This window comes from Zonotrichia leucophrys, chromosome 14 (assembly GCF_028769735.1).
Source record: "Zonotrichia leucophrys gambelii isolate GWCS_2022_RI chromosome 14, RI_Zleu_2.0, whole genome shotgun sequence".
In the NCBI taxonomy this organism is placed as follows: Eukaryota; Metazoa; Chordata; class Aves; order Passeriformes; family Passerellidae; genus Zonotrichia; species Zonotrichia leucophrys.
Genome location: NC_088184.1, coordinates 11,282,214 through 11,308,891, shown reverse-complemented (window position 1 = coordinate 11,308,891; position 26,678 = coordinate 11,282,214). Strand labels below are relative to the sequence as shown.

General features: G+C 50.8%; 1 protein-coding gene across 1 annotated transcript; it reads left to right on the top strand.

Annotated features, from left to right (window-relative positions):
• The first annotated feature begins 524 nt into the window (after positions 1-524).
• MICALL2 (MICAL like 2) lies at positions 525-25,603 on the top strand. Its single transcript, XM_064726236.1, has 17 exons — positions 525-790; positions 7,688-7,736; positions 11,536-11,677; positions 14,150-14,310; positions 14,928-15,049; positions 15,409-16,080; positions 16,288-16,457; positions 17,290-17,365; positions 17,485-17,600; positions 18,124-18,273; positions 20,906-20,961; positions 21,482-21,605; positions 22,199-22,289; positions 22,650-22,723; positions 22,973-23,087; positions 23,954-24,000; positions 24,092-25,603. The coding sequence occupies exons 1-17, from the start codon at positions 648-650 to the stop codon at positions 24,175-24,177; spliced, it is 2,394 nt and encodes a 797-aa protein (XP_064582306.1). The 5' UTR covers positions 525-647; the 3' UTR covers positions 24,178-25,603.
• Positions 25,604-26,678: the final 1,075 nt, after the last annotated feature.

Here is a 26,678-nt window from a genome sequence, read left to right as displayed (position 1 = left end):
GGCAGGTTCTGGGCTGATTCTAGGCTGATTCTAGGCTGATTCTGAGCAGCCTAGAAGCCTGATTCTGCGCAGGTTCTGGGCAGCCGAGCTTCGTCCTCCCTCCTCCTCCTCCCCGTTCTCTCTCTCCAGAGGGGCTTTTGCGGCTCCAGCACCGCTCGCCCTCGGTGTTACCTGGTGATGCTGGGGATGTATCCGCCCTCCCCCTGCTCAGAATTATCCAGCGAACACTTTACATTTAGATGCTCTATGATGCTTTTTAACTTTTTCTCCTCCAAATGGGGAGAAAACATCCCTCCCAGTGACTAAATATGGTTCACGCCTCCGCTGCTGGCCGCCCCTTGGGCAGGAGGTTTTTCTGCGGGAGCAGGGGAAATTTCCCATGCCCTTGCTGCGGGCCCCCGTGTGCCGGGGGTGCCGCTGCCCGTTCCCCGAGGCGAGGCGGCGCCTTCCCCGCCGCTTCTCCGCCCCTGAACCGCCCCAGAACCGCCTCAGAGCCGCCCCTTTCCCCGCCTCCCGCCGCCGGTCCGGCCGCCACCCGCGGGCTGCTCGGCCCGGGCTGGGCACGGCGCGGCGCGGAGGGTCCCGGCCCTGCCCGGCCCGTCCCGGGCCTGCCCGGCCCCGCCAGGCCCTGCGGCTCCCCGCGGGCCATGGCGGCCATCCAGAACCTGCAGCTGTGGTGCCGCCAGCAGTGCGAGGGCTACCGCGATGTCAGCATCACCAACATGACCACCTCGTTCCGCGACGGGCTCGCCTTCTGCGCCATCCTGCACCGACACCGCCCCGACCTCATGTGAGTACCGTGCCGGGCATGGAGGGACCCCCCGCTCCGGGCCGGCACCCGCGCTGGGCTGTGGACCCCGTGTCCTCCATCCCCCGGAACCCTCGCTGGACTCCCGTCCCTCCGTCCATCGAGCTGTGCATGTGCTGTGTCCATCCCACCGTCCGCTGAGCTGCGGACCCCGTGTCCTCCATCCCCAAAGAACCCTTGCTGGGCTGTGCCCATTGAGCTGCGGACCCCGTGTCCTCCATCCCCAAAGAACCCTCGCTGGGCTGTGCCCATGAGCTGCGGACCCCGTGTCCTCCATCCCCAAAGAACCCTTGCTGGGCTGTGCCCATTGAGCTGCGGACCCCGTGTCCTCCATCCCCAAAGAACCCTCGCTGGGCTGTGCCCATCCCTCCATCCATTGAGCTGTGGATGTGCTGTGTCCATCCATCGAGCTGTTGATGTGCTGTGCCCATCCCTCCATCCATCAATCTGTGCCCATCCTGCCGTCCATCGGGCTGCAGACCCCAGGTTCTCCATCCACCCAAGAACCTTCTCGAGCCTGTGGCCATCCCACCATCCATCAGGTTGTGGATGGGATGTGGCTGTCCTAACATTCATTGAGCTGTGGACCCTGGTCTTCCACCTTCCTTGGGCTCTTGCCCTCACCAGCAGCATTCTGCTCACACCCACGCTGAGAATCTCCAAGAGAAAAGCTCTGCTCTCCCAGCCTATGTGCTGTTTTTTTCCATACATTTTTCCTTTTTCCCTTTTCTTCCCTCAGTAGCCGGATTATAAATGTTCCAAATGCGTCCTTTCCATTGCAGAACAAGTTCAGGCACTGATCTTTGGGGCAGCATTTCCTTCTTTGCTGTTGTGTTTGCTCTGGCTGGGCTCTCCTTGCTCAGCCCAACAGCAGCACAGTGCTCACAAGTCATGAGGCAAGGGCTATTTAAACAAAATGCAGTAAAAGGGCAGGGCCCCACAGCCACTGCATTCCTGCACATCCTTGTTTTCCCCATCTAGAGCTCTGTCTGTCAGAGCTTAAGTGCTTTTTATGCCTTGCTGGGGCCATTTCTGGTGCCCTGTGGGTTTTGAGCTGTCCCTGTCCAAATGTTGGCATATGAGAAGGTGAATGGCCAAAGGGAGTCATAGATCCTGCTTCATAGTTGGTGTTCTTTGAGTTTGATTAATTTTTTCTTCTGGGCTCTTTGAAGTGGTGGGTTTGAGAGGGAAGATGAAGGCAGAGGAACCCTGGAAAAAGTGCCCAGGAGTATTGATTTAAGCATTAGGTCTCTCCTGGTCAGATGTGCCCAGCTGGGTGAGGAACAGATTGGATGATTTGCATTGCAGTTTTCCTCCTGTCCTGCGTCTTCTCCCTTTTTCTTCATGCTCCCAGGACAGCCTGCCACTTGGGTTTGTGTGCAGCCATCCCTCTTGCAGGTATCTTGCTTCTGCTTGAACCCAAGAGAAGAACCCTTGTTTTCTCTCCTCTGTTACCTTGAAACGTGCCAGAAGCTGGAGCAGGCTTGGGCAGCAGAGGTTGGTTCAGGAGCTCCAGGCACCCTTTGTTGTCCCAGTGCTTGCACCGTCACTGTGGTGTTGCCATGAATGACTTCCTGACATGTTGTCATGTCCATGTGACTCCAAATATTTCCTTTCCTTCCTTTGATTCACAGTCACAAAAACACAAAACACCGGGGCAGGAGGGCTGAGGTGTTCTCGTGGAGGGGCTCTGACTGCTTCCTGCAGCTGGCCCATCCGGAGCACAGCGATGTGAGAGCTGGAATAATCCTGTTGCCCAGTTTAGTGAGTTGTTTATAATCCTTGAACTGTGCAAAAAGGGTTGTGGATAGACATCTCTTAAATAAATTTTCCTGTGCTGGAGAGGGAAGATGTTCCTTGAGGCATCTCTCTGTTGCCTTTCATTTTCTTTTATGGCGGGCATTCTGCCTGGCTTTGTTTGGGACATCACAGAAGCTCTCTCTGACTCAGACCAGCTCAGCAAGGGCTGCCTGAAGGTTAAAGTAAGAGAAGCCTTCATTTGTCACCTTCTTCATCCGTGTCAGTGCTGTAATTTAGCAATGCACCACGTGTACTACTGACTGGGCAAAGTCCTGCTGGAAGGAAATGGTGCTTTTGGGTGGTTGGTGGCCAGGCTTGCCAGGTGCCATGTGTCAGATCCTGGGGCAGAATACTTGTGCAGGTTCTCCATTTATCCCAAAAAGCTTCTCTGAGTGTTCTTGGTGCAGGGTTCCAAGGTGGAGAAGTGCAGCTGGGTGCACGTGTGACTGTGATTTCTCCTTCCCAGGGGTCCATCCTGGGCTCCTGTCCTTGCTTCTACCAAGGATTCTAGTTAAAGATTAAAAACACCAGAATGAAAGTAAAACTAGAAAGGGGTGTTTGGAGCTCTTGGTGAGTTTTCAGCAGCTCTGCTGCACAGATTACTTGCAGAACATGAGTCAGTCACAGCATCAGTTTTGCAACAGCGTGTTTTCTGCCTTAGTTTACACAAATGACATTCTTGGGCTGAGTACAGGGGATTTCTCCTGCAGGAGCCTGAAAAATTACCAGGAAAACTTCAAGCTCAAAACGTGGACATAAACACAGGCTTCTCTTGTGCGGTATGTGGCTCAGAGGGCAGGCTGGTGTGGGTCTCTCCTTCCTTCCTGTTTTCTTGCTGGAAAACATATGGAAAATATGATAACTCCTCTCAAACTTAGCCAGTGTTGGCTTGTGTGTTACCAGCGAACAGGGCAAGCTGTGTAAAATTAGAAATGCATTTCCCACTCACTTCCCACTCATGCAAGGATGCTTGGGGGAGTGAAGATCCATGCTGAATTACCATGGAAATCCACTTCTTTTTTTCCAGATAAAGAGTGTTTCAGAGTCAGTCCCAGCTGGGCACACACACTGTTTCAGGCAGGCTCCAGCCTTTTTTCTGGGGTGGTTGTAGAGCCTGGGGACATCTCTTGTCAGAGGAACATGAAGCCTCATGGCAGCATGGTAGGAGGCTGAGGTCAGCAGCTGCCACATGTGGTGGTGAAGGTTGTGCAAGCTTCAGCCAGGATTTTAGTGCCCTTGTCCTGATGAATGAGTTAAAGAGGCAGGGGAGCTGTGCATGCTCACTGAGATATTAATGCCAGATGTCGAGGAAAGGTTTTGATTAGGACGCTTCTCTTCATCCAGGATCTTGCTCTTTCCCAGGCTGGTGTTCTGGGAATGGGCTGGTGGTGAAATCCCCCTTGGCAGCTGAGCAGCAGCAGTGCTCCTTCCCCCAGCAGCATTTCCAGGTCAGTGGCAGCTCAGCAGGGCAGGATGAGGTCAGGCTGGGGATGGGCTGTCAGCAGCAGGCTGGGCTGAGGCAGAGCTGCCTTGGCTTGGTGGGTTTGTGGTTTGTGTGGCAGGCACAGGCAGGGGAGGATGGCCGGGGGTTCATTTCAGCAGCATTCTGTCCCTTGCCAGCCAGAGCATGGCAGTGTGGGGCAGGCATTCCTCAGAGGAGGATGGGCACATGGGGGGCATCTCCCTCCTGGAATTCCCAGCCTTGTCCCAGCTTGGCATCTCCAGAAAGAGCAGAGCTGAGAGCTCCTGTTCCCAGCAGAGCAGGCTGGATTTGAGCCCCTGTCCAAGGCTGGGAGCTGGCAAAGTGTGCCTCACTCCTTTACAGTGATCCTTTTCACTGCACATCTTACTGTCTGTAGAGAAAGTAACACAAAGTTGCCAAAAAGAAGAAACTTTTTTGGTGCCATTGAGGCTCTGGGATTTATTTAGTTTTTGCTCAGTCTGCTCCAAGGTCAAGTTTCCAATCAAGTTAGTGCTTGCAGCCGCAGAGATTCTTCCTGTGGAGGCACATGTGCTTGCAGAGGACTGTGGCATGTTTGTGAGTGCTGGGTCTGTGCAGCTGGAGCAGGGGGTGGTCACAGAGATTTGTGGGCATGGGAAATGCTCAGCCTCTTATTTGCTAAGGGAAGGGTTGTTTTTTCAGAGCTAAAAACTTCCCGTGTTTTAAAACAGGAATAAAACTATTCCTGTGCTTGTGAACTCCACTCTGATTTGTTTCCAACACTGGAGGCCTCTCTTGGGTCACATTTATATTTTTCACATTTTCCAATTAATTCAGTTGCCTGTGTTTTCTCAGTGGAGAACTCCTGCTTCTCTGTTTGTATTACCTTTGCTGTCTTAGGATTACATTGGTCCAGAGAGCTTTGATATTCCAAGATAGGAGATGCACCAGCAAGATCAATTTCCAAAAGAAATATTAGATGTAAGCAGTTCACCTGACTAGCCAGGAAAGAATGATGCTGAGAGGTCAGGGGACTCTTGAAATGACCCAATAACCTGGTTGTTTGCACTTTCTTTTGAGGAATAGAAGGGGATTTGAGACATCACAATCAAAAGATTGGGGTTTTTAGGTCTCTGCTGCATGCCAGGGAGTGCACACAACACTACAGCAAACAGTGTTGAGTGTGGCTAAGGCACTGACTGACAATAAATAATAATTCCAGTGTCTTACAAGTCAGAATGACCAAGGAACTGGAGCTGCTCTTTGTTCTTGCAGGGTTTTGCTGCATTTCCATGCTACTGTTTGGGAGCAGAACAGGGAGTGAGGCAAAGAGCTGATATCACCTCCTTCAGCTGGGCCTTTAAAAAAACCAATTTTCTGGCCTGACTTAACCCAAGGATGGTTATATCTATTGTTCCATTGAGACTTTTTTGGCACGTGATTATTTTTGTTGCTCTTTTTAATCCATTGTCTCAGGGAAGGGAAATCTTTGGGCAGGAGCACTGCTTGAAGAAAAACCTCTGCAATTGCCTTTGATTGTGCACAGGAAGGACTCTGTGGTTTAGAGGTGGGATGTGCCTTGTCTTTACTGCTTGGGGAGTTTAACCTCAGGGTTTTATCTTCATTCCTTCTGTCCCTGTCCCACACAGCAATGCCAGATGTGGGAAGCAGGGAGGAGGCATTGGCATGATGAGCCAGGCTGTGTAAGGTTCCTCTCTTATTTATGATGTAATGCTCCCCTTTCTGTGCTGAGCAGATAAAGGACCTGGCTGCCTCCTTGCTGTTACAGGCAGTGGAAAAAGTTCCCCTGCTGCGATACAGATCATGTGTTTCTCTCATGAATAGGGTGCTGTGAGCCAGCTTTGCTCTCAGAGCTACCCTGGCTCATCCCACAGGAGAGGGATGGGCTAAGGAGGTGGGTCCACATCAGATATAAAGGTGCTACATACAAGGAATGCAAAGCTGGTGCTGTTTTCTGTTTGTCAGTGAGAATTCCCCTCTCAGGTATCAGCAGACACAAGGATTGGAAGGTGAAACGGGGTTATCAGAGAGGGATTGACTCTGCCAGCCTGCCTGGGCAGGAGGAAGCAGTGTTGCAGAGCAGGGCTGCCAGCCAGCAGCCAGTTTTGTGTTCCCTGCTTAGCAAGTGGCAGCCAGTTTCTAACAAAGCTGATGGTGCTGTTTCCTCAGCAAGGGACACGCTCTGCTGTGGCTGAGGGGGCACTGCCAGAGGGCTCCAATTGCAGCAGCACAAACTCTGCAATCCCATCCCTGCCCCAGCACATCCCAGGGTCTCAGCTCCCAGCACAGTGCAGGGAGTGTGGATCTGGGCTGTACCAGGGAGAAGGAAAGCAAATCTGGGGAAGAGGTGAAGAGGGAAGTGATGTCTGGAGACAGCAGAAAGGAGTTGTTGACTTTGGCTTGGATTTGTGAACAGTAATTGTCACTTCCTTTTCAGTTGCTGATTATGAGCACGAATCAAAAGTTACAGCCCTAGGGAAAGCAGGCTAAAATTTTTACTGGCAGCTTTGGTGTTATCAGATGCAGTATGGTGTGGGCAGAGGTTTTCCCAGGCAGATCCCTGGTGCTGGTTTTGTGGAGTTCTGCCAGAGGAAAAAAAGAGGATTTGAAGCCAGAACTTATGTGCTGCTGGACCCAGGAGCTTCTGAGATCAGAGGATATGGGTGTGTTGGAAAAGCATGTGATATGTGCAGTGTGTGAGGGATCCATGAGAGACCTCCTTGGAGCTGAGCTCTCTGTGTGGAGACAGCTTTCAAGGCAGGAGAAGAGCATGGAAAGTACTTTTGGGGAGAGAGTGTTCATACCTGGCCAGCAGGTGTTGGTGTGTCTCTTTGAGGTGGGAGGGAACTGTGACAGTGTTCACAGGGGTCTCAGGTTGAGGGAAGAGACAAGGATCTGACTCCATGTTTCAGAAGGCTTGATTTATTATTTTATGATATATATTACATTAAAACTATACTAAAAAAAATACAAGAAAAGGTTTCATCAGAAGGCTGGCTAAGAATAGAAAAGAAAGAATGATAACAAAAGCTTCTGTCTCGGACAGAGAGTCCAAGCCAGCTGTGATTGGCCATTAATTAGAAACAACTCTATGAGACCAATCACAGATGCACCTGTTGCATTCCACAGCAGCAGGTAACCATTGTTCACATTTTGTTCCTGAGGCCTCTCAGCTTCTCAGGAGGAAAAATCCTAAGGAAAGGACTTTTCATTAAAAGTTGTCTGCGACAGGGCAGCAAGGCCTTTCTGGGGGCCAAGAAACCACCCCATGAATCAGAGGTTGCTCCTGGCTGTCTCAGCAGAACCCCTCAATGTGCCTGGGATGTTTTAGCACCAACATGTCCTGTCCACAGGCAGCTGTGGCAGCCAGCCCTGCAAAGGCAGATGTGCCAGAATTGTCTGGTGCTGCCTGTGGGCAGGTGCTGTGCCTGCTGCACATCCCTGTCCTGGGTGCAGCAGTCTGTGACTCTCAGGTGGGCTCTGCCACGCTGCCCTCTCTGGGCCTGTTCAAGGGTGGATGGGATGCTTTGTCCCCTGAGCCAGAGCTGGAACTGGAGCAGTTCACTCTACATCACCAACCAAAGAAAAAAGAGATTTTTCTTCTTTCTGTATTTCAGAAACTTCGACTCCCTCAGAAAAGAAAATGTGTACGAGAACAACAAGCTGGTAAGTGACTTTTAATGTTTACTTTTGGTCTAGTCTGGGACGTGGCACTTTGCTCATGTGATTTAGCAACAGAAACCCTGCAGACACAGTGTGCCCATTGTGCTGTGTTCCAATCTTTGCCTAATTCTGCACCTTCCAGCCTTCTCCTGTGGACAGCAATGTCCTGCTTGAAAGCACCTTCAGGGTGTTCACACTTCTTGGCTCACACTGTGATGCCTGTTCCCAGTGTGTCCTGTGGCAGCAGGAGCTCAGACAGAGCTCAAAACATGGACATGTTGAGTGTGTGATGCTCCTGAGGGGTGGAGCAGAAGCTGGGGAAAAACTGGTGTGAAGGGAAGCACAGGGAGTGTCCTCCCACTTCTGTTCCTTCCTGCTGCAGGGAATCAAGGTGGATACATCCTAAAACCTGTCTGGGTGCTGCCTGGACACTTCAGCCTGGTATTGGAGTTTCTCATGTTCTTCCCACAAAGAAAATAGAAGTTAGGCAGGCCAGCCCCCTCCTGCACTGGATTCTGGCGTGGTCTTAGTGATCCAAGGAGGGATTTTCCTCTCCTTCCCTCCATTGCAAAAGGAGAGGCAGTGAATTATAACACTTCTCTTCCCCTGGCATTGCTCCATGCAGCTTCATGGCTGCTTGACAGGAGCTTGGGATATGAGCAAACCATGGCAGCTTACCCCTGTCTGGGCTGGAGCAGTGACACTCACAGGCTGAAGTGATTCTTGCCTCTGGGAGAGCCAAACCTGTCCTCTCATGCTCCTTAGCTCCTGTGATGGCATGTCCATCACAGCCCCTGTGTGCCCAGGCTGGGCTGCAGCCTGTGAGGAGTTGGTGACACTCTGGGGCTCAGCCCTGTGTGTTCCTCTCCTCAAGGGCAGATTCAGACCATGCATTTTGCCCTGGAGGGTTGGTGTTTGGCAGGAGTTGGGGCCTCTTCTCCGTGGAATCTTGGCTGAAGTGCTGAGGATCCCTGAGTGTTGCTTCTTGTCCAGCTGGGCTGATGGTGTCTGCTTGTGTCTGGGAAGTGAGCTCTGAGAGCTGCCTCTGCTGCTTTCATTCATGAAAAGCTCCTTTGTGCTTCTCATAAAGAGCTGCTCCCTTCCTTTGTTGCAGTCTGTCTGTCCCCTCTCCTCCCCCTTTCTGAGTTTCTTTAATGTTCTTTGTTTTGCTCTCTCTTCCTTACTCCACCTGCTGTGGGGTGACTTGTCTGTGTTGTCCTTTCCCTGCTGGTGTCCTGCTGTCCTGGCTGTGCTGTCTGTGGGACTGTCCCTCCACCTCTCTGTGCTCCTGGGCTGCTCTCCAAACTGGCTCCTACCCTGCCTTGCTCTGCCTGTCCTTGGGATACAATGATTTGCTGATTTCTCCCCAAATTATTGCTCTGCTATTTTCCAGACCCTCCTTGATGCCTTACTCATCAGAGGCTTATTTTCAAGGGCTGTATTGTGCATGTAAAAAAGCCTTGTTTGAGCTGCAGTTGGCCATATAAGGTCATCTGTCAAGGAAGAATGTGTCACTTCTCATGTGCCACAAGACCAACCCCAAACCCTAGAAAAATTTCAGTTGGTGGCACTTTTTTTTGTTAGAGATTTCAAAAATATATAAAGAGAAGGAAAGTTTCTAGAGGCCTGGAGTCAGTGCTGGTGGAGGGTGGTGTGGTGTAGCAGGTGGAGCCTGTGCCAGGCCAGCTCAGGTGGCCTCAAGCCTATCACTTTCCCATTTTGCATGGACATGGCAGCAGTGCCACTTTCCTTCCCTGGAAAGCCCTTGGAGCTGCACTGATGAAAACCATGATGCAAAACCAACATGTTGGTCTGTGATGGTGGTCACAGGGGTTCTTGGATGAGGGAAGAGACGAGGATCTGCCTCCAGGTTTCAGAAGGCTTGATTTATTATTTTATGATATATATTACATTAAAACTATACTAAAGAATAGAAGAAAGGTTTCATCAGAAGGCTAGCTAAGAATAGAATAGGAAAGAATGATAACAAAGGTTTGTGGCTTGGCTCTCTGTCCGAGCCAGCTGAGCTGTGATTGGCCATTAATTAGAAACATCCAACATGGGCTAATCAAAGATCTACTTGTTGCATTCCACAGCAGCAGATAATCATTGTTTACATTTTGTTCTTGAAGCCTCTCAGCTTCTCAGGAGGAAAAATCCTAAAGACAGGATTTTTCATACACGATGTCTGTGACATTGGTCCTTCAAAGGGCAGCCTGGGCAGGCAGGCAGAGCAGAGGTGACTGGGTCCTTTAGGTGCTGATCCTGTTGGGTCTCCAGGCAAGAGCAGCTCCCAGGAACGCGAGGATGATGCAGGCACAGGGGACACCACGTCCTGATGGTGCTCTCTGCATTTGGCTCTGCCCAAAGCAGGTGGGAGCACAGAGCATCCTCCTCTCTGTGGTCCAGCAGCCCCTGGCTCGTGTTGCGTGCCCGCTGTCACCCATGGCAGGAGGTGGCATGACCTGTGTCCCCACTAAACCTCACACCAGCAATGTCCAGCAAGAAAACTCGACTGGTCAGACCAGTTGTGCAGTGGGGAGCACTCCAAGGAATGCATTCAGTACCAGTTTACACGACAGGAAAGTGGCAGGCTGGGCTGGCAGCTGGGGTGACACAGCCGGTGGTAACTGGCTGAAAGCGTTTTTAATGTCAGCTCTGTTGCATTTTTACTGGGATACCCAATGGAAAAAAATGGTAATTATCTTGCTGAAAAATAGTGGCTGTTTGTTTCTTCTAAGCAGGAATGGTTGGCTTGTACACCAACACTGTGTGTGTCCGTGCCAGAGGTCAGATGCGGAGGGGTTTAATATATTCAAGGTTTTTTTTTTTTTTAACCCTTTCACTGTGGACTTTAGCAGTAGCTTTCCTTGTGCCTCTGGTCCTACAAGTGCTGTTTTCCTCTGCTGTATTGGCATTTCAACAGGGATGCTCCAAAGGGGGAGAAAAAGGATTTTTTTCCCATAAGTTGGGAAGGAACAAGGCTGGAGAAGGTGCTTAGTGAAAGCCCTAAACTGAGCTGGGCAAGGGTGAAGTTTGGTTGTTGCAGTTTTTTTTTTGTATTCTATTAAAGGCTTTTTTTCAGAGGCAAGAGAAAATAGCTTTTTCCTCCTTTACCTGCAGTTTCAAAGCAGAGGACACCAGAAAGAGGAAAATCTACCCCAAATACATGTTAGGCAGCACGGAAACAGTTAAACTGGAAGGCAGCTCTGTATCACAAATTTTTCTGCATTACACCTCTTTTCCCCCTTTCTGCTCTGGGAGAGCGGGGTCTCTCCTGCAGCCCAATTTTCAGATGGAGAAGAGCAGGCAGTAGGAGGCTGGAAAATTCAGCCCAGCGCTCAGAGATGAAAGCTGCCTGCAAGCACCTACCAGCCCACCGTTAATTGGGGAGAGCTCAGGTTGGGCTGGGAGCCTGGAAGCAGCTCTGCCAGCCTGGCCTGGCACATCCCCTTCTGCCAGCCTGGCTCTCTGCAGCTGTGCACTCACACACACAGGCAGGCTGCAGGAAGAGCAAGGCAAGCCCAGGTGAGTTACTGAGCACTGAGCTATGGCCAGCTTGCCAGGCCAGATTTTTGGCTCCTTGCCTGGGTTTCTCAAGGCAGTGGCTGGAAGCCATGACTCCGTTGGTTCCTATGATGTAGGAGTTAAACTGGTGCAGCTGTTCCCCAGTTGAGTTATTTTTATTTGAGTGGGGCTGTTTGCAGTGCACTTTTCTTACTTATGATGAGGAGCAGCTCTGCTGCCTGCCATGGATAAACCCCTCTATTTTTATTTTTATTTTATTTTTCCCTTTCTGCAGGCATTTCGGGTGGCAGAGGAGGAGCTGGGGATCCCAGCCTTGCTGGATGCAGAGGATATGGTTGCTCTGAAGGTACCAGACAGGCTGAGCATCCTCACCTACGTTTCCCAGTATTATAACTACTTCCATGGACGGTCTCCTAGTAAGTACAATATTCCCTGGAGGGCTGGGAAGCATCAGGGCTTCATTTCAAGGCTGCTTCAGGGCTGCATTTCCTCCTGACAAGCTTGGAAAAAGCAAAATAAACTGCACAGAGGCCTTCTTGGTACCAGAGCTGTTTCACTGGGGGGATCTGAACTCTTTGCCCACCAGCCTACAGTTGCACCAGTGCTTTTGGAAGGGTACAGGGCCATGTCTTGTCTTTGAAACTCTACCTTAAAATTTAAAATACAGTCTAAAATTTCATGTGGTCCAGCCAGAGAGGAGCCCTGAAGGTTCCTCTCCATGGTCCCCACCTCAGCTTTCCATTCCTGAGCACCTCCACCCCTGTTCCAGTCTTTGCCATGCCTGAGGGCTGGTGAGAGCATGGAGCAGAACAAGGCTGAGCTTGTCTGTGAGGCTGTGCCAATGTGACAGCATCAGTGGTAGGGCTTGTACAGCGCAGCAGCACTGATGGAAGGAAGGAGAAGAAAATTATCACCCTAACTGACATAATTGTGATAGAAATTCTGTCAAACATAAAACAGAGCTGCCAAGGCATTATATTCATGTACTGGAGAATTTAGCTGGGCTCACAGGAACATTTTTGTAGTCTTGGTTTATATTTGGCTTTAAGCTCACACAAAATGAAGTAATATAATAAACCAATTTTACAGGTTCCTCCAGAGGAAACTTTCTAAAGTGGGACATGAATGACTTAAGTGGTTAAGGTGAATGTAAATGGAGAGATATGTATTGAAAATGTCCTACATCTTGGAAAGAAAGCACAATTCACTCAGAGCTGCCTTTAATGCTTAAACTCTTCCTACTTCTCCCCCTCTTTACACATTGAAGCATGCTTTTTCTCTCCTTCCACAACTTCTTCTCTCCCTTTCTTCATTTTTTATTTCTTATTTTAAAACTGCTCTCATTGAAATCAAACAAATTCTGTCATGTTCATGCCAAGTGGTGAGAATCTGGGTCAGGCTGGGGTCTTTGCCCCCTCCTCCCTGCATTTATCTGCAACATCATCAAGCACAGCACATTTTTATACTCCCACAAGCGTCCCTCAAAACACTTTGGTTGCATTCCTGTTGCTGGGGTGAATGGGAATGTCTGAAAATGAGGAATGTGCCCTCTAACACGGAGCGGAGTCGCGGATGCACAGCCCTGCCCTTCAGATGGGTTCCTGAAACGAGCAGGACACAGGAGGGCAGGCAGGGAGAGCAGACAAGGCATTAGTGAGGCCATGCTCTTGTGGATGAGCAGAGTTGAAGCCACCCATCTTTGTGCTGGGCTTTGGGATTTCGGTGAGTGGCACAAGGGGAGTGAGGGGCAATCTGAGCCTGAGCTGTGTGATGTTTAACCGTGCCCTGCTCCCTGCACTGGGAGTGCTGGGTGTTTATTTGGAGACTTGGCTTTCTTGAGGGCAGACTGCTGGGAACTGGGCTCCCTCTCTGCTCCCTGCCCTTTCTGTGTTTACTGAGCAGGGTATAATCTCTTTTCAGATGAGTGGCCATTGAAGTGTCACTTGGAAAGTGGAGCTGTGGCTCAAATATCCCACAAGGAACACTGAGACATCTCATTCAGAATAGGAAGTGGTGCAAGAATAACATCCCCGTGAGACACTTGGGGTTTGTGTCTGTAAAACCTTTGCACAAAGCCTTATTTCCCAGGGAAGGTTCCCTGCCCTTCCCAGGGCACAGGGCACCATTCCCTGCTTGACTGAAGTGTGCTGGAGATTCTCTTTTCTCCACTTGTAGTGAATTTTGAGGGGTTCTATTCCATCTGCAAAGAAAAGAGAATTGAGCATTTTCAGGCTGCTTGTAGCAGCTCTTGGTTTCCACATCAGCACCTCTATGGCACCTCCAAGTCTTTGCAGAATTACCCTTTTTTAGTGGTCATTTCCACATTCAACAAGGCTGTTTGCTCTGTGGGAGTCCCAGCTGGGGTGTGGGGTGGACACTTGCAGCAGTGAATGTTCAGGCTCTGTAGGAAGTCTGGAGCACAACAACTTGAATGAAGCAAACCCTCTGTTTGCAAACCCTTCATCTCCTTAGCCATGACTCCTCTGCCTGTTCCAGCAGGGCCTGTTCCAGCTGGGATCAGTTCCAGCCAAACCATGGGCTGCAATTGAAAGCCCAAGGTCTTGTTCTCACCAGCGATGGATGGTGATTTGCATTTCTTCACTTTTGCATTTCTCTTCATGAAATTCTCTGATTGCATTTCTTCCCTCTCGCATTTCTCTTCATGAAATTCCCTGAGAAGAGAAAAATCAGCAGTTTCAGAATGTTGTTACAAATCACTTGTTGCCTCTTGCCCCTCAGTCCAGTACAGAACTGCTCATGAAGGAAGTCTGTGTCTCCTTGTGTGCTTTTCATGGCACCTCTGAATATTCTTACTTTATAAATTATTCCTTAACCTGTGAATTTTCCTTATGTTTCCTTAAAAATATTCCGTTCTTCCATTCTTCCAGTTGGAGGCATGGCTGGAATCAAGCGTCCTTCCTCTGAATCTCCAGAGCAGCATCCTGGAAAGAAAACTGCTCCAGAGCCTCCCAAGCCAGTGCCACCAAAATTGCCTCCTGCCCACCCACCAGCCAGAGCCAAGCCAAAGGAAACCTCCCCAGTTACCACAGTAAGAAATGTGGGTTTGGGTGTTCCTTATACCCTAAATGTGCCCAGTGAGATGGAGAGTACTGGGCTGGTTCAGGGCTCCTGCTGGTAAGGATTTAGTCCCTAAATTTTCTGTTCCCTATTAGTGATTTAATTCTGGCATAGATGGAGGTGGGAGTCACTGGAAAACCATCAGTCAGCCTGGATACTTCCTGAACAGGATGTGGATGTCTTAGGACATGGAACATGTGCTGTTCCTAGATATTGGGAATGGAGATTTTACAGGATATAGTGGTTTTTTTGCTAGAAAACATTGATCCAATTATTGGATATGGCTTCAAAACAGAGTAGAGATGAAAACAGGGTAGAAGCCCTTTCCCAGCTCATTTAAATCAGAGACCTTTGCCTATAGGCAGACAGGACACCGTGGTCCTCTGGTTTTGTGGGAACATATTCCCCATGCTCTGTCCTTCCAAGGGCTGTTCTACTTCTATGACCAAGAGATTACAGGGAGAGGGAATTTCCTGGGTGTCACTTCTCTGTCCTGGCTGTGCAGGTCAAACACTCACCTTCTTGGGAGATTTGTAGCTGTGTCCAGTGCCATGCTCTCGTCTGCTCACCCTCTGCTTCTCCCCACAGAAAAGGGTCCTGGCAGAGAGTGGGAATGTGCCCAGCAGCAGCTGTGGGGTCTGTGGGAAGCACGTGCACCTGGTGCAGCGCTACCTGGTTGATGGGAAGCTCTACCACAGGAACTGCTTCAGGTACAGCAGCTCTTCAAGGCAGGGGCACAGCCCTGGGGCTCACAGAGGGCCAGCCTGGTTCTTTGGGGCTGGAGAGAGTGGTGTGGCTCATTTTATTCAGAGTGGAGGCAGTCTGAGCTTGCTCTTGACGTGTGTAAGGGAAACTGTCTTCACTGGTTTGTTTTCATCCACACCTTTCCTGCTTCAGGCTGTGCTATCAACAGCTCTTGTTCTGGTGCCTGAGGAGTGTGCACACAGGGTCTGCTCACTGCCAGTGTGGTGCCTTCACCCTCCTGTGGGTGGTGGAGTCGTGCCTGCACTCCCAGCTGTGTGTCTCCCAGCACTCTGGAGGATGTTTCCTGAGATTTTTGTATCCACAGGTGCAGGCAGTGTTGGAACTTGCTTCTTCCTGGAAGCTACAAAGCTGGGCCTGAGCCCGGTACGTTCATCTGCACCAGCCACCAGCAGCCAGACAATGTCCAGATCTCTGGTCTCCACAGTACTGGGAAACAGCCTGACAGTGCCCCAGCCCCTGCTGCTGCCAGGGCGTTCCAGAAAGCAGCAGAACCCAAGAAACCAGAGCAGGTGTTGAAGAAACCCAGCCAGGAAGGCCTCACTAATTCAACCAAGCCATCTGTTTCATCTTCTGGAAGCTCTGGCTTCAAAAGTGTAAATACTCCATGGTCCTCCTCAGCTGTAAATAAATCAGATGACTGCAAAGGTGCCTGGTTGGGGAATAAATCAGATCCCCATGAAGGCAGCCCAGCAAAGCCTCCTTGGACATCCTCCACAACAAAAACACAGCAAGCACGAGAAAACTTTTTTCGCTCTTTGGAGTCCCCCAGCAATAAATCTCCTGAGACTCAAAAGCAAGTCCAGTCTCCTCAGGGCCCTGATAGAGCTGCCCCTGCCAGAAGCATTGCTGAGGTCAGTCGGGTGACTGCAGGGAAGGATCAGGCACGTAACCATATTATACAGGCTCTGTCTGCAACAGGCACTGCTCCAAGCAGGCCAGGAGGACTCAGTTCCACTGGCTCCTCAGCCCCTGGCAGGTAAGCACTGTTTCTCTTTCCCTTTTTACTGCCAAGATGTTCCTTGGGATAATTTGAGAAGCCCCTGCACCTTTCTTTGCTTTGTCCTGACTGTCTTGTGGCTCAGTTTTAAAGGCATATAGAGGGACACATAGAAATCATTGGAACAGAAGCAAATAAAAAGGTCCATCCTTTCAAAAAAACTCATTAAGTTGTTCTTTTTTGCAGTGGCAAATTTTCTCCCCCCAGTTCTCAGAGTCCAGCTCCAAAACCACAGTCCAGCAAAACAGGGTGCCCAGCACCAAAGCAGGAAAAGATCACAGACCCTGTGCCCAAGAGCCAGGCTGCCAGCAAACCTGCTGAGCCTTTGCACAAACCAGAGCCAAAAGGCATCAAAGGTGAGGATGAATGATTCACACAGCTCTGCCTGGACACAGCACTCCAGCTTTATGCCATCCTCTTGGACCAGTGCAGCAAATGTGTCCATGACTCTGTCCTTTGTGTCTGTGAGTGTTTTCTGAGCTGTGTTTTCTCCCTGTATGCACTGTCCCTGTGCAACTGCTCCCTCTAGCATGGGGAGTTCTACTGCTCTGAGGATCTCCAGGTATTTGAAGTTGTACTTGCTGTCATCAAGCATTGGGATCATGGTGGCTTTCAAAGGCTTAGGGTTTCCCAGGTGGGAGACCTTGCCAGAGCTTTGGGATGGTTTTTTGATTGCAGTTGAAGGTCACCCAGTCTCCTTGTATGTTTTGTACCAAGCTCCTATCATGGTGACTTAGCAGTAGGCCAGGGGATGATATCTGGGGGTTCCCAGTGTCCCAGGCACTTTCAGGTCACCAGAAAAACTCTCTGTTTGCAGTTAGCTGTGACTTTGTGGGGCTTGTTTGTCTCTTCCTGCCCCAGCCTTTGGTCTCTGAGATCTGAGCTGTTTGTGTTGTATTGCTGTTGAATGTGCCTGTTCACGTACTCTGCAGCTGAATTTCTGTAACTGTGATTGATCTTAAAGTGACAAAATGCCACTTAGATTACTTACTACCTATTGTATCTGAATCTGCCCATGTTAAACTTGTTGAGCTGGTGCTGGTTTGCTGCAATAACATCATAGTACCTGCCCCAGTGAATGCCTTATCTCCTAGGATTCTCCTGAGACTCAAATCTGGCTTGTTTCTTTTTATTGGATGCTTTTGTTCTTGTGTATTTTTATTTCCCTTGCTATGTTCTTTTCTTCAGGAAGCACAAATGTTGCTGACAACAAGTCTGAGAGCCCAGAAGGGTGGAGATCTCGGTTGAAGCCTGTGGCCAACAAGTGAGTGTCTTTGCAGCTGGTGGGTTTCCACACCAGATCCACACCAGGATGGCCAGAACTTTTCCTATGGACCATTCTGCATGAGGGATTTTTCCTAACTTTGTCTTTTTTCTTTACAGGGACCAAGATGGCTCTAAGAAACCTGCTGATAACTGCCAGGTGGGAGCAGGGAGCCCAGCACAGAAGGAGCCAAAGCCAAGCCCATTAGTTGTCCCACCAGCAAAGCAGGACTCTGGTATGAAGGATAAAAGCTTTGCCTTCGTTTTGCTGATCAGGAAAGGGACAGGCATTGTACTGCAAGGATGTGTTGGTGGAGAATGTGCCTTTGCTTTCAGGGATCTTTGCTCTCTGCACCTGCTTTAGCCTTGTGGTGCCTTTATTTTTGATGGATGGCTTCCTATCCTTCCCCAAGGAGAAGGACTCAGTATCCATAGGGTTCCCTTTTCTGCTAGACAGTGTGCAAGATTCCACTTACCCTCTCTTGCATGATTGTATAATGTTGAGAAATCTTAGTGGTGGTTCCCAGCTGTTTATTCTCCTCCCAAATGTTTATTCTCCTCTTACTCTGACCTTGTAATGAGTGTTTTTTCCCTGTTTACTTTGGGTTTATGCCCTTCATTATCATCAAGAGAGGAGAATTAGGACTAGAAATGGAGTTTGGTAGTGGTGACTGCCAGAGACATTTGGCATTAAAGGGATTTTTATGAGATAAGGGTTGAAATTTCTTACCCAAAACTGCTCTGTGCTTCTTAATCCAGCTTCATCTGGTGGATTCACGAAGAAGTTGTTGATTCCCAGCTCAGATCTTATCAGGAGCTGTCAGAATGCAAAGCAAGACTGGAAAGATCCTGGAGGGTCTGCCAAGAAAGAGGAAGATGGCAACCAGTTGAAAACAAGCACTGCTACATGTAAGATCTCTTCTGCCTGCCAAAGTCACCCTCTCCCCTGCACTGTCAGGGAACAGCCTGAGTGGTCAGGGGGGGTTATGTGTCCCAGAGTTTTCTGTGCCTAACCCTGTGGCTGCTGTCATGGGGGCAGAGTCTGTGTAATTGATTTTTATTGGCCAGCTTGGCCTGAGCAGGAGGCAGCAAGGCCAGAGAATTCAGTGGGAAAGGAAGAAATTGAAATAGGAATTTTTCAAGGTCACTGCCCTGTCATTCTTTGGACTTATGAAGTGCTATGAAGAGGACCTCTCCTAATTTGGGGAACTGGGATCTGGTTGATGTCTCTGTTCCTCTTCAGCTGAGTGGCTTTAGGAAATAAAAGGAATGCAGAGAATTGTCATCCAGAGACTCCAGCTGGCAGGACCCACAGGAGCAGGAGCCAAGGCTGCTGTTTCTTTGATATTCAAAGATGTCCTGACCAGTTTTTTCCTACTCTTAATCCAGTTTCTTACTCCTGTTTGTTCAACCATAGCTTTACTGTGTACCTCTCCTCCAAGTTATCCTTGCTCTGACACATCCCACCACAATGCTGAGGAAATTTTCAGGAGCTAACCTGATGTTTGCTGCTGTCCTGTTTGCTCAGCTTCTTTGTCTCCCTTTTCCTTGCCTCATCTTGCAGTGTCTTACCTGTCTGGAGTAGAAGCTTCACACAGCAGGGCTCAGTCCTGCCCCTGAAGTTTGTCTTGAGCAAGCAGGATGGATCCTGGTGGCTCCATGGCCTCATGCTTTATTTTTTGTCAGCTGGTTCCAGTATTAGCCAGCACCTTTGACAGCTACCAAACATTCAGTCTCCAGTTGTGTTGTCTTTTTAAAAAGTTTGCTGTGCCTCCTTTGCCAGCATTTTCCCAAAACTTCCCAGCTCCTCTTCCCTCAGCCCCAGGGTTCAGCTCCGGTCTCTCCCAAAAGTGAGTGAGCTGTTCAGATAAGGGAGGCTGGGTTCATATCTGTCTTCCTAAAGGTTAATGATTGCCATGGGGCAGGGCCATTGGGAAATGTTCCTGGCAGTGTCCCCCAACTTTTCCCCAGCTGAAAGGCTGGTTCCTGCTGCTGCACTGGGCAGGCTGTGGGGTAGGGACAGAGCTCTTGCTCCTTCCTCTCTGTAGATTTTACCCCATCACTCAGAGCTGAGAACAGTCAGCTGCTGTTGCTGCCCTCAGTCCTGGGCTGGTGTTGAGCTGGTGAGAATTTCTGTAGATCATTTTCTTTGGTGGTAGGTGATGTTTTCTGCTGAGAAAGGAGGCTCCAGGCTTTTCCTGCCAGCTGTCCTACTTCCAGCTTGCTGGCAAGCAGCCAGCCCATCCTGTGTCTGTCAGGCCACAACCCCAGGGTATCAGGGGATATCAGATCCTGAGCTGGTCACAGGGTGTCACTTTACAGGCTCTCCCCCTGCAGTGACCCTGGCCTTCTCTCCATCAGGGCTGCAGCTCTCTGCCGTGCTTGGAGGTGCTGCAGAGCCCACCTGGGAGGAGCCCAGGGATGCAGGACTGAGCTGGGAGAGGGAAATGTTGTTTGGGCAGGCAGCTTGAGGCAGGACAAGCTCCTCTTGGAGGAATCTTTAAGAGAAGTGTGGGTTGCAGGCAGTGCACAGGCAGCAAACAGCAGCATCCAGAGGGAAGGGATCCCTGACAGAGCCCAGCAGTGCAGGAACAACACAGACACATCCGGCATCTTCTCCTTTTGCACTCCTAGAAAGCACAATGGGCAACTGGAGAGCTGTCCTTGAGCTCTTCCTCAATCTCCAGAAACACTCAGGAGGCTCCCCATGTCTGTCTGTCCTGCCTTTCTGCTTGTGTGTGCTGAGCCTGCATCGCTGCTGCCTTTGTTACAGCCCTGCTCTTTTGATAGCAGAGTTTTCCTCCCTTATCTCATCATCCACTCACGCCTCTGTTCCCTCTCTGTGGTAATTATCCAGCCCAACCCCTTGGGGATCCAAATACCTCACACTCTTCTGTAGTTATCCTTGCAGCACAGTTGGGCAGAGGAAGCTGAGGCACAGTGGAACAAATACACATTGCTTAAGGATTGATTTTAATAGGTGTCCAGAGCCTGAATAATGCTGTGTAGTGGGGCCTAGGGGACTTCTCACCTAGGAAGTGTTTTGTGGGAGGAATTGAACCTTAGTTTCCTGAGGTCCCCTAGACCATCTTTGTTTCATCAGTATTTACTGATACTCCTTTGTAAAAGAGCACTAGGGGGACATTTTTAGTGTGTCTTGGTGTTTGCTGTGACAGTAACCCTGTCTTTCTGTGCTGCCCTTTGGAACCTTAATAAGGAACAGGTTTTGCCACAACAAATATCTTTGGGTTTTAAGATAGTGAATGAACATGCAAGTCAGTATTCTTGGGTGGAAGTTCCAAAGTCACACCTGAATTAGGTGACTGCCTATACCCTGGGGTTGAAACCCTGAGGGACAAGCCACAAGGAGTAAATCAGGCTGTGAGATGTCTCTTACTTTGGCCAGGCATGTGGATGCATGTGTATCATCCGTGACCTCTGTTGGGTAGCTGGGACCTGTTGTGCTCTGGTGCTCTGGGACAGGCACTGTCCCACACCATAAAATCATTTAAAGGTTGTTGTGATTTTTTTTCTCTTGTAGTTAAACTCCCTGTTCCAAAAAGCGAAGGAAAGCCTCAAGTGGTGTCCCCAACCAAGGTATGGCTGGAAATCAGGTGGAAGAGGAGATGGGTGGGGTGGTTAAATACCCTTCTGGAGTGCTTGTCCAGATACATCCTGGTTTGTCTTATTGGGAGGGTTTGTTGGGATACCCAGGGAAAGGGTGAAAGGCTCTGGGGCAGAGCAAGGTGGAGAAGCTGCTGGTTATCTTCCATGCAAGGAGACAATCAAAGCTGGAATCAGGCAGAGCCAAACAAAACTATGGCAGACATTGCATTCCCCACAGAAGGAGGGAGAATTGCTGGCAGGTGTGGGGGAGTTACCACTGACAGCAGATGTGTCACAGCCCTGCAGTGGCCACTGACAGCAGATGTGTCACAGCCCTGCAGTGGCCCCTGCTCTGGTGTGAGCAGCCAGCTCTGCCCCTCTGCTGGCCTGGCCCTCCCGGGCTGTGGCTCTGTACCTGGGCTCCTTATGCCCTTTCCCATCTCTGTGGTGACCTCACCAGGCAGTCTCAGGGCTCCTGAGCTGCATTTGGCCCTACATTTTTATTCCCTAGCTGCACCCAGACTACCTCCCTGAGGAGAAAATCCAGGAGAAGGTTTGTGCCATCGAGAAGCAGCTGGACGAGCTGGAATTGAAGGGAGTGGATCTGGAGAAGCAGCTGCGTGCCTGTGAGGGAGGTGAGGAGCTCTGGTGCCAGCCCTGCCCTGCTGGGGAGCTGTGGGGCTCAGGTCCCACCCCTGGGCACTCTGGGCTCCATTTTTAGGAACTCGGGCTGCGTGTGAGTCACCAGGTTGCCAGGGGTACCTGGTATACAAAGATAAAGCCTGGGGAATTTTGAACCTTCTCTGGCTGTTTTGTAATATATTTTATAATATATTACAAAATATAATATATTACAAAATTAATAGAAATTTTTTTTGAGCAAGGTCTTGTGTTAATTTGGCTGAGGATCAGAGCTTTGGGAGTCCTGTAGCAGAGGATCCATAAGTAGCTTCCTTGAATCCACAAGGAGTGACCTGCATCCCTTGGGGCTCCAAAGATTGCCTGTTTTCACTTGGGGTCTGGAAATCCCCACACAGGCCCTTGCTTTCAAGGGAACCAGATGGAATTTGCTCATGTCTAAGACTCTAACTGTTGGGGTTTTTCCTGTTTTTTCACTTGAGGTTGCCTGGGGCTCACATAAGTCACCCTAGGCTCTCCCTCAAGAGATTGTGTGTTTGAGCCAGGGTGCTGAACTGATGCAGCTTCTTGCCCTTTGTCTCCTCTGTAGATGAGTCTGAGGATGCCCTTATGGTGGATTGGTTCAAACTGATCCATGAGAAGCAGCTACTGCTCAGACAGGAATCAGAGCTGATGTACAAGTGAGTAAATCAGAAATTCTGCTCTCTGCTCGTGCACTTCCTGTGGGCAGTGAAGGACAGGGAGTGTGGCAGCCCAAAACAATCCTGTGCCAGTTGGTGGGATGAGAAGGGTTGAGGGTGTCTCTGGGAGAGCTGCCAGCATGCTGGTGCATTAGCTGGTGGGCTTTGGGCACCCAAGGTCTGTGAAGAGCTCGTGAGGAGGGAAACATCAGAAATGTGGTGGAGGAAGATTTCCCCTGAGCCAGCAGCCCCTGCCCAGGTGGTGGGTAGCACAGAGATGAGGCTTTATCATGACAGGAGAAGGGTCCAGCCCTGGGGCATGGCAGGGCAGTAACCCATCACTTCTGTCATTCCTTCCAGGATGAAGCAGCAGAACCTGGAGGAGCAGCAGTGGAACATTGAGATGGAGCTGCGAAGGCTCATGAGCAAACCAGGTAAGGACTGGGAGTCCTGCTGGGAGCCTCCACCTGTGTGCCAGCCCTGGGATGTCCTGCAGAGCTGAAGGCACTGCACTGTGGGTGTTCCTGGGCAGGCTCCCTGTGACACCCAGCCCACCTCTGCTTGGTGAGGGGATGTAGGATGTGCCCCTGAGTGTGAGGATTGTAAAACTGAGATGGAGGCAGGAGCCACAGTGGGGAGGCACTGCCTGTAGCTGTGAGATGGGCTTCCCTTGTCTTGTGCAGAGGAACTGAAGACTCCCAGGGAGAAGGAGCAGGAGAAGGAGCTGCTGGAGTCGTACCTGAACACGGTCAATGACCGCAATAATATCGTGGATTGCCTGGATGAGGACAGGCTCAGGTGAGGCTGCTCAGAGCCAGCCCTGCTGTATTTCCACTGCTGCCCAGGCTGTAGGGGTGGATGGGTGCCTGTAGTCCAGACTTCTGCTCCAGGAGAGGTGGGTGGTCACCTGTCATCAACATCTTGTCCTGAATGCTGCTGTCTTTGCATCCTTGGCAGCTGTTGGGAAAAGGTCAGGACCACAGCCCTGTTCTCTCTCAGGCTAAAGCTGCTGTGAGAACTGGGCTGGGAGATGTGGAATGCAGGGGAGGGGAGGAGATGGGGAGGCTGCAGGCAGTATGGGAGATGCAGGAGCAATCTGGGAACATGAAGTCAGGAATGTCTGCTGCAGCAAGTGGAAGAACAACTGTAGCCAAAAGCTGGATCCTTCCCAAGTTCAAAGGAAAACTGTCAAGTAGCTGGATTTGTGCCTCCTGATGCTGAGAACAGCCTCCATTTGTTGACCTCAGAGCAGCAGCTCCTGCTTGTGGATTCTGGTGCTGCCAGGACAAGGTGGTGACAGCAGTGTGCCTGTCCCTGATGGCAGTGAGCTCCTCTGTAGCACCCCAAGCTGCTGTGTCTCAGCTTCACTCATCTCCTGGGGTGTGCTGGTGTCTCACCACTCCATGAACTCTGATGATTCATCTGCCAGCTGGGAGAAGGTCTGGAAATCCCCACACAGGCCTTTGCTTTCAAGGGAACCAGATGGAATTTGCTCATGTCCAAGACTCTCACTGCTGGGTTTTTTCCTGCAGCTTCTCAGGGTGTGCTGTGGAGGTTGGTCATTTCTTACTGGGGAATAAGAGCAGTATTTTCATGGGCTTTGGTATCTACCAGCTTGTCATGAGCACAGGAAGGTTTCCTAATGCCATGCTGTTCCATTGCAGAGAGAAAGAGGAAGACCAGATGTTGGCAGACATGATACAGAGGTTGGGTAAGGGCCTTTTCTCCTCTTCCAGGGCAGCACTGGGGCTCACTGGGGCTGTGGGTCTCAGCCTGCTCTGTGTCTGCTCCCTCTCCTGCAGATGGATCTCTTGAGAGCCACGAGCCAGAGAGGAAGAAGAACAAGTTCCGCCTGTCCAAAATATGGAAGCAGAAAAAACAAGAATAAAGCTCAGGAGCTTGATGTTCCTTTTCCCAGTGGCCCAGAGAGACCCATCAGAGGTGTGGTCCTTCCTCAGTGCTGTGTTCTTGGAGCTGTGCAGGACTGTGAGAGGCCCCAAAGGGCCTGTCAAAGGTGTGGTGCTTCCTGAGTGCTGCTTTCCTGGAGCTCCTGGGCTGTGAGAGGCTCCTGTGCTCCCTGGCATGGAGACTGCAGGTTTGCTGACCAAAGGACAGTGTGAATCCCCCCTGGCCCTGGTGTGGGGCCCGGGGATACCACGTGGACTTTTAATACTGTTTTCCTTCTCTGGGTCAGAGCTGGTTCAGCCTTGCTGGTAGCTCAGGAGGGCAGAGCTCAGGCTGGCCACCCAGTGCCTGGGTCAGAACAGTCCTGAAAGCAGGAGCATGGGCCTGTATGGCACCCCACAGTGTCCCATGCCTGTCCCAGGGCTGCACCAGGGCTGTGGAAGGGCCATTGTCCCTCCCTTCCTCCTCTCTGCTTGTGCTGTGGCTCTTTGGGCAGGGTCAGAGATGCAGGGAGGGAGATGCTGCAGGGCCAGAGGGGTTGATGGTTCCCCTCTCACCACACCAGTGCAAACTGGAGGCTCCATGGCTGGGGGGAGCAGAGAGCAGAACCTCTCTGTGTGTGGTGTGGGATGTTCTCCACCCACAGCAGTTTCAGCAATAGTGATTTGTTTCCAGACCTCTTTTGGAAGTGGCTGTAGGCTGATTTCTCAAAGCCATGAGAGGCTGCTCACTGCTTCATTCCCTCTGTGGGGGAGATTTGTAGCCTCCTTATTTCTCTGACTGCTCAGTGGAGCAGTGTTTTCATTGTCTGTGGCCTATCCTGATGAAAATGAACAGAACCATTATTTTATTAACCAGGTGCTAACTTGGGAGCACAAGGGAATACATGGGTTTGTCTCACCCCTGATTCTTCTGCTTGGGACCAATATTTCAGCTCCTGAGCTCCATCCCTGGACATCCAGGGGTTGTTGTGGGTCACCTTGGTGAGAGCAGAGTGCAGGAGCAGGTTCTGGGCTGTTGCAGGGAGCCTTTCCACTCTTCCCTTAATGCACCCTGCCCTGGGTGCACCCTCTGTTTCCATCAGCCTGGGGAGCAGGGATGGAGACAGCCATGGAAAGACCAGATTCATTCATGTTGCTTCTGGTCTGTGTGACCTCCTCCCTGCACGGCAGCTCCTGGGGGATCCTACAGGCGCTGTAGCCCAGCAGGAGCGGGGGTTTGGCCGGAGGTTTGCGGAGCAGAGGTGATGCATCCCTCTCCCACGAGGTGGCAGTGGGACTCTCCGGGCAGGGATGTGCTGGGGTGGCCCCAGCGCCCGAGGGGCTCCCTGTGGGGACCGTGTGTGTGCGAGTGCTGGGACACCCCGAGCCTGCAGATGCTTTCACCCAATAAAGAATTACTGGAGCAAATCTCAGCATCCCAGTGTGATCGGGGAATACTGTGGGTATGGCTGTCCTGGGAGCACTGATTGTCCCTCTCTGGAGCTGGTGTGCCTGTGATGGGGTAATCCTTGCAGGGATTGCTCATTAAGGAGGGGGGGAAGCCCTCTTTCTTTAGCGTAAAAGGGCTAATGCTGGTTCATAGCTTCTTAATGATTAGGATGATATTAGAGAGGATCAGGGCAGGGCAGCTGCACATCCCGAGGGAGCAGTGACACCAAGGGGTTTTTCACCGACTTTGTTTAGGTGTCAAACTCACTCCTGCTCTCAGGTAAATGCAATTCTCCCCTTGCTGCTTTAGCATCACACACATCCCAAAGTCTGTGGGGTCCCAGCCTGGCCAGCAGATGGGGGAGAGGAAGAGGCAGAGCTGGTTCTGCCACAACTGGGCCATGGCAATGGTGACATGGTGGCACATCTGTGGTGTCACCAGTGAAAGGCTGATGGAGGCTCTGCCACCTCTCTACCCCCTGTGCTCACCCAGAGGGGAGGACAAACTGGGCTGTGGGGACATGCTGACCACAGGGGCTGGCATGCTGTACATTGCCATCCTGGCCTGCTTGTCTCTTTCTTCCCTGGTGTGCAAACATGAGGGGAGGGAGGAGGGCTGCTCTTCCAGACCTGGGCAGTGGCAGCAAATCCCCAGAACTAAACCTGTCTTTGTGGGCTGCCAGCTGAGAGGAGGGGAGCTGAAAGCATCTCTGCTGAAGGACAGAAATACCTTTCCTGATGAGCTATCCCAGGCTGTCAATATTGCTGGGCTTTCATCTTTTCAGGCTCTGATTCTCCAGCCTCAAAAAGTTTAGTCTGCATGGATTTGGAGGATGGTGGCAGCACCATCCAAACTCATCCAATCCTTCCCTCTCCAGCCTTCACCCACCTTGGAAACAGGCAGGAACTGGACCTCTGCAGGAATGTGATAACAAAGTGCTTAAACAGCACCCCCATGGCCCTGTGATGGCAATGGCTGGACCTGCTGTAGGGTTGGCTTTTGTGAGAGGGCCAGGCTGCTGCCAGAATGCAGGCAGGGCTACACCTACTCCAA

What these genes read in the sequence shown, in the direction of transcription:
- MICALL2 (XM_064726236.1), top strand. Translation starts at nt 648, where the DNA reads ATGGCGGCCATCCAGAACCTGCAGCTGTGGTGCCGCCAGCAGTGCGAG. An exon ending in AGAGCCAAAAGGCATCAAAG is followed by an intron (nt 16,458 to 17,289) that starts GTGAGGATGAAT and finishes TCTTTTCTTCAG; the next exon opens with GAAGCACAAATGTTGCTGAC. An exon ending in AGACATGATACAGAGGTTGG is followed by an intron (nt 24,001 to 24,091) that starts GTAAGGGCCTTT and finishes CCTCTCCTGCAG; the next exon opens with ATGGATCTCTTGAGAGCCAC.